This window comes from Patella vulgata, chromosome 4 (assembly GCF_932274485.2).
Source record: "Patella vulgata chromosome 4, xgPatVulg1.2, whole genome shotgun sequence".
Taxonomy (NCBI): Eukaryota; Metazoa; Mollusca; class Gastropoda; family Patellidae; genus Patella; species Patella vulgata.
In genome coordinates this window covers 53197716-53207176 of record NC_065882.2, presented here as the reverse complement: position 1 = coordinate 53207176, position 9461 = coordinate 53197716, and the positions used below count along the sequence as shown (strand labels likewise).

Genomic DNA, 9461 nt, shown 5'->3' with positions numbered 1-9461 from the left:
GTACAATTTTACATGTATAAAACAAACATATTCACAGTTATAGCTACATAATAATATATGGATTAAACATTTTTAGGAATATAACAAAACATAAAATTATCCTTACAGACACGTTGTGTCCCCCCAAATTCTATATAAAACACTGCAAACATAATTCACTTCAACACTTGACCACCGTCAAACTTTACATTCTTAACAAGTGGAATAACTCTAATTTAAGAATTATGCAATGTCTGCATGTCAGGTTCTTAAATGAAATTATCAATTAAAGGGAAGCAAATCTGCTTATCATAATTAGCGTGTCTAATTTAGAATCTACAATTGTACCTGAGCAATTGTATAGTGCATTTCGTTCGGCTGGCAAAAAAAGGCAAACTTTTCGATTGAAATGGGCCCTTTCATTTGTACTAAATGAACCATGTACACTGTGCCATTTTGACCCATATGAAGTATTCATGCAGTTCAAGTGAATCCGAGGAAGAAAATGATCAATCGTTTGTTTGTACTGTTCAGACAGCCAATGGATGAGGGGTACGTTCAGTGCACTACATGTCGTCCCTGGGCCCATGATGGTCGTGCAGGAGTTGCTGGGGATGTCGAGGTCTTCACGCTCGACCTCTGTATACCAGGCCCGTAGCCAGCTTGCTAGCTTCGGAGGGGCAGTGAAGTTTTTAGGGGGGGGGGGGCACACCCGTCACAGTCTACAGTATGTATTTTAGAGCTATGGTCAGCAAATTTTTTTTCGGGGGGGGGGGGCAAAAAAAATTTATTTTTTGGGGGGGGGGGGCATTGCCCCCCCTTGCCCCCTCTGGCTACGGGCCTGCTGTATACCATGAATGATTTCATCTTTTATACATGTATATTAATGGTATTAAAGTCAAATAAAACACTTGTTCTGTTCTCTTATTTTCACCAACCAGATCTAGTTGATTTGTTTTTAGTACCGTACACAAAGATTGGTTTCGGAAAAGAAATTATAAAGCGACGGCAGAGGAAGAAATTCGAGACGACAGCAGGGAAATTTTTTTAAAATATGGGAATTATATTAACAGGGGGGAAAAAGTGTATCGGGCTTTTAAAGGACGTGGGTCGTTCGGTAGCGGTGTAGGAATATATTTATGCGTGGGGTTTATTTGAATGAAATTGTTATTGCATTTGTTATATTAATTTGTTATATTAATGAAATTGTTGTATTAATGCAATTGTTGTATGATTATTATTTACACTTGTTTATGGAATTGTTATTTATTGAATAAAATGATTTACTTAGTTGTTTATTCATGAACTGGGCCGCTCTAGTGTGGCGATTTTCTGAAAACCAGAGTGAACGGATGATGATCACGCAGAACTCAAAACCAAAACAAAATATACTAATTAAGTACCTTACGTGTCCCGAAAGTAAACTATGTCGTGTGGACGACTCCACCAACGTATTACTAATACTATATCTCAAAATTAAACGAAGTCGTTTGGACGACTCTACCAACGGGTGTGGACGACTTAACCACATTTTTCGTGTGGACGTCTTTGCTTGGGAACGACTTGACTGGCATTCTGTTAGATTAAAACGGAACGAAATTACATTTAATTATGTTTTGCCACGTTTTCTTGATGCCAGTAAGATGTTATCAAAATGTTCGAACGATAACACTAACATAACAATATGTAGTTCAATTAATCACAGAGATTTTGAACTTTATACGGTATGAATTTCCGGTTCTATTTTTAACATTCCGAAAAGTGTAATTAACCAGTGTTAAAGTTCGTTTAGGCCTAGTTGTCCTATTTTTACCGGTTGATGCATGTCTCCAGTCTCATTAATATTCCGACGGCTTATCCCATACAGTAGTAAATCTTATCTTAAACAAAGTCAAAGAAGTTTCTGGAATTTCATATCACAAGGAAAAAATATGGGCGACATTAAGAAAACTATCGAAGCAAGGATTGCAGGGAAAAAAGTAGTCATAATTTCCAAATCGTACTGTCCTTTTTGTGTAAAAGCAAAAAAGGTTTTCCAAGATGAATACTTGAAACCGGGTCTTTTGAAAGAAGACGAATATGATGTTATGGAAATTGATAATGACCCCAATTGTGAAGAAATTCAGCAACTTATGTCGCAAATGACTGGAGCACGTTCGGTAAATTGATAATTATTTATATTATTAATATTAGTCTGTGTAGTAGGCCCTATCTGGGCATGGCTATAAATAACCTACGTCAGTACGTGTACTGTATGTCATGATAATTATATCATGTATAATGGTAAGTCGTGTACATGACAATAACACGATTTAGCTTAGGCCTACTCATTGCTAGATCTATAAACAGAAATTGTTTGAAGGAAAGAAGAAGGTACATGTACCAGCACTGTGACTGTAATATCCTTTATAAAAGTGTATGATTTTACAACACTACAAGGTTGAAGGCACCTTTTTTTTTCTTTATCAATGTACATTATCATTATGTGTGATTGATAACATTTAAACAACACTGAACATAGAAATCAACATGACTAATAAGCTAATTTATCAATATATTATATATATGTCGCAGGTGTGTACATTGTTACCCTCCCATTTTGACTACAGCTTATTACAACAGATTATATGGTCTGGTGATTTTATTATCCTTACTTATCGGCAATACTATATACCGGAAAACACCATGTTACACTGAATACCGGAAAACACTGGAAAAACACTAAATACCGGAAAACACCCTAAATACTAAATAGGTAACCAGGAGCCTGGTCCTCTGTGTGTGGGTTAGGGTTAGGTTTTTCCGTGTTTTTTTGTGTGTTTTCCGGTATTTAGTGGTTTTCCGGTATATAGTATAATACCCCCTACTTATATACCCCCTCTATACATTGTAGTTAAAATAGATTGTTCCATATTAAAACATGACATTTAGTCTACAGCATATAACAGATTATATCAAAACAAACAGAAAAAAGAATTAAAAATTAATTAGAGAGAGAAATGGGGTTTAATGACCACTCGACACAAACTAGGTCATTTTGGGACTAACACATGGTTCAATTTTATTTTAATTATTTGCTTACGCGTAGGGGTCTTTAGCAGTGGGAGGAAACCCATGAGGTTGGACAGGCGATCCTACCCCTTGTCACATACAACCGGTTCACTCAATGACAGACCTTATGATACAGCGCGCACACGTGCTAACCATTCGGCTATCCAACCCCCCTAATTTATATAGAAATTGTATAAGTACAAATGTATGTAACAAAACAAGATCGTTTGCACTTCTCAATATTTCGAATTATGTTAATAAATCTATAGAGGTTAGGATGATATCATGTATAATGGTAAGTCGTGTACATGACAATAACACGATTTAGCTTAGGCCTACTCATTGCTAGATCTATAAACAGAAATTGTTTGAAGGAAAGAAGAAGGTACATGTACCAGCACTGTGACTGTAATATCCTTTATAAAAGTGTATGATTTTACAACACTACAAGGTTGAAGGCACCTTTTTTTTTCTTTATCAATGTACATTATCATTATGTGTGATTGATAACATTTAAACAACACTGAACATAGAAATCAACATGACTAATAAGCTAATTTATCAATATATTATATATATGTCGCAGGTGTGTACATTGTTACCCTCCCATTTTGACTACAGCTTATTACAACAGATTATATGGTCTGGTGATTTTATTATCCTTACTTATCGGCAATACTATATACCGGAAAACACCATGTTACACTGAATACCGGAAAACACTGGAAAAACACTAAATACCGGAAAACACCCTAAATACTAAATAGGTAACCAGGAGCCTGGTCCTCTGTGTGTGGGTTAGGGTTAGGTTTTTCCGTGTTTTTTTGTGTGTTTTCCGGTATTTAGTGGTTTTCCGGTATATAGTATAATACCCCCTACTTATATACCCCCTCTATACATTGTAGTTAAAAAAAGATTGTTCCATATTAAAACATGACATTTAGTCTACAGCATATAACAGATTATATCAAAACAAACAGAAAAAAGAATGAAAAATTAATTAGAGAGAGAAATGGGGTTTAATGACCACTCGACACAAACTAGGTCATTTTGGGACTAACACATGGTTCAATTTTATTTTAATTATTTGCTTACGCGTAGGGGTCTTTAGCAGTGGGAGGAAACCCATGAGGTTGGACAGGCGATCCTACCCCTTGTCACATACAACCGGTTCACTCAATGACAGACCTTATGATACAGCGCGCACACGTGCTAACCATTCGGCTATCCAACCCCCCTAATTTATATAGAAATTGTATATAAGTACAAATGTATGTAACAAAACAAGATCGTTTGCACTTCTCAATATTTCGAATTATGTTAATAAATCTATAGAGGTTAGGATGACTGTGTGGTATGGTTTTATTCATTCTTGAGTGGAAACCCACTAGGTTGTTCTTTTTCCTGGGTTCAACAGTTTAATAATGGTTCCATAAACAAACAAGAAATTTGGTAACATAATCATTAAAATTCATCAGTGTTGGTGATGTTATGTTTAGATTTTCCTCTATTATTGATATTTGATATAAAGGAATTCTAATAAAATAACAAAAATTTTGACTGAATAATAGTGAACTTGAAAAATAAATGTACAAAATTTGAAACAGTTCATCTTATATAGATAAGCAAGTATTAAATGTACCCCGAGTTGATATTTTTTCTTTGATGTTAAAGTTGCAATTTCATATTTTTACGTTATATTTTTAAAATTTATTAAAATAAAGCCTTAAAATAGATGGTATCTATAAACAGTCCTACCTTGTTAAAGAATAATCCTATTAATCCTAATAGTATAATTCACTATTGCCAGTTGAGAAATTGGCAAAAATATCATTTTCCTCTTCAAATTCAAACGTTTGAGGATAGCTACTCCATGGTGGAGAATAGAAAACAAGGGAGGTAATTGGGAGGTAATTGTGTTATTATTTCCGGTGTAAATGAGTTTTAAGTGTTTGAATGACACCTATGATCGTATAATAGTGAGTTGACAACCTATTGAGCAAAAGACATAGAAATAACTAGAACTGCGAAGCAGTAATGACGGGTTTCACCGGTGCCACGTTACCCTTGAACTTATGTCACTTCTGTTACCAATGAAACCGTTAAACAGGTTTCCACATAAGCATTGCACACATGAAATAAAATGGACGCAGAAACAACCAAATCCAGCAATCAATTCATTTGCTACATGTCAGTGATCCTGTCAAAATTACATTACTTCCGGTGATAATGAAAATGTTAAATTGGTTTATGAAATCAGAAATAGCATCATCACATGGTGAAAATTTTATGTAAATCCTATAATAATTGCCACCTTTATAGACCAAAAACCTTGAAAAATGACTTGTAGAAAATCGCCTATTTCTCTGCAACCGTACAAGTTAGAAACCATTTTGAGGTATCTGTATGATCGAAGGAGTTCATTCTATTTGTTGATTGGAATCAAATATCATAATTTTAAAAACATTACAAATCTGATTCATTTGAATAAAATATCTGTTTTGAAGGCTAAAAATACAGTTTTTGCCAAAATGACGTTACTTCCGGTGATAATGAAAATCTTAAATTACTTGTATGAAATCGTAAATGGCATTATGTATCACACAGTGAAAATTTCATGAAAATCGAATAATAATTGACACTTTTATTGACAAAAAACCTTAAAAAGTGACCTGTTGAAAATTGCCTATTTCTCCGCAACTGAACAAGTTAGAAACCATTTTGTGATATCTATATGATCGTAAGGGTTCATTGTATTAGTTGATTTGAATCAAATATCAAAATTTTAAACAAATAACAAATATGACTCATTTGAATAAATTACTGGTTTCGAAGGCTATAAATACAATTTTTGCCCAAATTACGTCATTTCCGGTGATATTGAAAATGTTAAATTGGTTTGACCTAGTTAAAATTGACATTACACATCAAATGGTGTCACTTTTATGAAAATCGAATAATAATTGACTCTTTTACAGGCAAACTAGCGTAAAAAGTGACTCATGCAAAATTGCCCATTTCTCGGCAACTGCGCATATTACAAATTAATTTTCACATACATTCTCTCCGTATAGATTATTGCTACGAGTTTATGAAAGTTACGAAGTAATATTTTAAAATATGAAAACGCTGGATGGGTTGTAAATAGCTTAATTTTACACCTTTTTTCACCTTTTAATCGAAATAGCCCGAAAACGGAATCGAAATTTAAAAAAATGGTCCCAACATTTTGTGCGCCTTTAAAGGGCGCACAATTTCAGTTATACCAGATTTGAAAAAAATAATATTTGCTTTCGAAAAATGGTACCTAACTGTCAAAATTGTAGTTTTTTGTCAATTTACGCCACTTCCGGTGCCGACAGATAACACTATTGGTAACAAAAAAAATGACAATTGAGACAACGGGGCATATGAACTTTGTTTTATACAAATCGAACAATAAATAATTAATCTAGGACTGAAAAACTGAATTAGCCAATGGGGGCCAAGGAAAATTACCGAGACAAAAATTTTTCACATTTTTGCCCAAGTCAGAGGACTCGTTATATTTGTGTAAAACACGATTAAAAAATATTCATAAATAAAAAAGTTTTTTGTAAAAATTTAAATTTTCTAAATTTAGCGCCTAATATCTGCGAAGATTTGCCGAAAATCAAAAATCAAAAGTAGCGTAGCTATGTGCCCCGTCTCCGGCTATGCCAAAATGCATCGAAAGTTAAAATCCAATGATTATTGTTAAAATTACTGCAATATTTCTAAAAACGATAGCTTCGGTGATTTCGGACATTTCGCATTGTCGCAGAACGTTCAAAATAGCTTTATCCTCTAAGTCACACCCACTTTTCCGATAAAACCGAAGAAATCGTAACGATCCGACAATCAGTTGCTGAGATCTACTCAAAACAAAAGAAGAATAATAATAATAAGAATAATAATTTTAACAAAAACAATAGTGTTTCACACAAGCTACGCAGTGTGAAACCCTAATTATGTTTTGACTTTCTTAGAAAATATGAAATTGTAACTTTAAAGAAAACAAGCTATAATATATAATGAATAAGCTATTTTAACAATAATCTTTACCTTAATTACGTCTTTTAATCGGCGGAGCAGTTCATTGCTGATTAGTTGGGGGGTCAGGATTTTGAGGGTAATGAAATTTATAGTCGAAATGGGAGTGAACTTGTATATATGTATTATCTGATTGATAAACTTGCTGTGTTTTACTTATTGTTCAAATAAAAACCAGCCACCCAATAGATACAACAGGTCACATTTGTTAAAAGCATTTTATTTTGATATCATTCAACCTGGGGCGCCGTGGCGCAAGGGCCAGGGTACCAAAAGATAGGGGTTCTCTGCCTATTAGATAATTTTGAAATTAGTCAATTCCGAGAACGGTGTTTAGACCACCTCTAGCATTCCAAATTCCAACATAAAACCTTTTAAAACACATGATAATAAAAGAGACATTTAAGCCTGATTATTCACAATTTTCGTATCATACATATCTATGATTTAAAAATGAATAGACTAGTAAAACGGTTGAAAACTTTCATCATTAGGGCATGGCTATACATTTATACCCCAGAAAAGGGCAGGGTACCATTTGTATACCCTGGTACCCGGGTTCCTGCGCCCCTGCATTCAACCCCTATCTATAAGAACATAATTTCTAAACGGGTGTCGCTTTAGATGATAATGTCTTTCGTTGAGTCAAAAGGTGTGGTTTTGAGAAGGATCGTCTGCCTAACCATGTGGGTTTGCTCCCACTGCTAAAGACCCCAAGGCTATTAAGTTTATCTATAGGCATGATTACAGTAATTAGCATAACCTCTGTTTCATGTATTTTCAGGTACCCCGTGTTTTTATTAATGGAAATTGCATTGGTGGTGGTGATGAAACAGTTCAACTTCACAGTCAAGGCAAACTCAAGGCTTTATTATAGTGTACTATACATTTGTTTTCTTGTTACTGATGTGTATCTCACTACTGCTGTATTTTATACATGTAGGCCTACCTCTACAATTCTTATAAACCTATATAACAATTTTATCAAGCAATAATGATACTGACAATTACTTTTGATTAAATCTTGTACTGAGTATTTTGTTTTTTTAATGATTTAATTGATTTAAAAAGGCATTAGGTAAGATCAGATAAGAGCTGACAGATATATAAATATATAATGAACTTTTTTACTATCATTTGATCTATATCATTGTACACCTATTATAATCAAAAAATATGTGCAATTTAATAAATGTCAATTGTTTGTTAATTTACAATTATTCTTGAGTTGTTTTTTTTTATTTTTTTATTTTTATATATAATCTATCAATAGAGTTCCATTAGAGTAAGTTTTATTACTTCTTTTATTTTTTCTTATAAATTTAAAATATTGATTGTATGCTTGTATCAGCATGTTCTTCAGTTTATATGGATTTTCCAACTATCATTTGCACTAGACAATGTATATTAGATACACATTCACATGGAAACATATCTCTCAGGTACTGCACTCACAGAAGAATGTATCAAAATATCCAGCCAAGATCAATATTTTGTATCAGTTTATATACACTCACATAGAAATGTGGTTGTATTTTGTCGTCGCCCATGTGCGTCAGTCCGGCGCCAACAATTGCTTGTGGACGCTCTATAGAGGCTAAAGTTAATGTCCGATTGACTTTAAATTTATACACAGTGTTTAAGGCCGTGGGACGAAGATGCCCAGTGATTTTCAATGATTTCCGATAATTACTACCAGAGTTATGGCCCATGATCACTTTGAAAAAATCTTGTGGATGTTCCAGAGACCAAAGTTATCATCTGATTTACTTTAGACCGAGTTTAATGTCTTGAGATGAACAACTATATTGATTTTCAATAAATTTTGATAACTTGAACAGCTAAATCCATGATATAAAATGTTTCGTATACTAAACTTTAGTATGGGGCAGAATTAAAAGCCAAACAAATTCTAATGATTCCCTGATAATTACATACCGTAATGAGTTGTTTCTCTTAATCAGATTTTAGTGTATTATAGATGTTTCATTACCGACAATAGAAAAAATTTGCAACAACTTTTGTTGACTGCTCAGACGACTTAGCTGATGAGGGTGTATGTTTCATTGCCTGGCAACCCATCTTTCATACTTTTGATGGCCTCCACTACATGAAGATGAAGACGAAATTTTGAACTATTAAAAAACGAAATCAGAGGGTAAAATCACATACAATTTAAAGGGGGGGGGGGGGATATATATATTTTGTAGCATTTACCCTCTGTTTGAGTATTGGTATATTATCAAATGTCTTAAACCAGATTTAAGTTACCTGTAGCATTGACCTAAAGCTAATGCTAAATACGAGACAAAAAAAAGTATACGAGTACCACAAAAGAAAAAAAAATGGGGTTTAATGGA

At 33.7% G+C, this 9461-nt stretch overlaps 1 protein-coding gene across 1 annotated transcript; it reads left to right on the top strand.

Moving 5' to 3' along the window:
- The first annotated feature begins 1750 nt into the window (after positions 1 to 1750).
- LOC126817705 (uncharacterized) lies at positions 1751 to 8318 on the top strand. The gene is made up of 2 exons (XM_050544829.2): positions 1751 to 2138; positions 7886 to 8318. The coding sequence occupies exons 1-2, from the start codon at positions 1803 to 1805 to the stop codon at positions 7976 to 7978; spliced, it is 429 nt and encodes a 142-aa protein (XP_050400786.1). The 5' UTR covers positions 1751 to 1802; the 3' UTR covers positions 7979 to 8318.
- The last annotated feature ends 1143 nt before the right edge of the window (positions 8319 to 9461 follow it).

Excerpts from the sequence above, each read along its gene's own strand:
- LOC126817705 (XM_050544829.2), top strand. The coding sequence starts at position 1,803 with ATGTCTCCAGTCTCATTAATATTCCGACGGCTTATCCCATACAGTAGT. Across the intron at positions 2,139-7,885 it reads AAATGACTGGAGCACGTTCG|GTACCCCGTGTTTTTATTAA; the intron begins GTAAATTGATAA and ends ATGTATTTTCAG.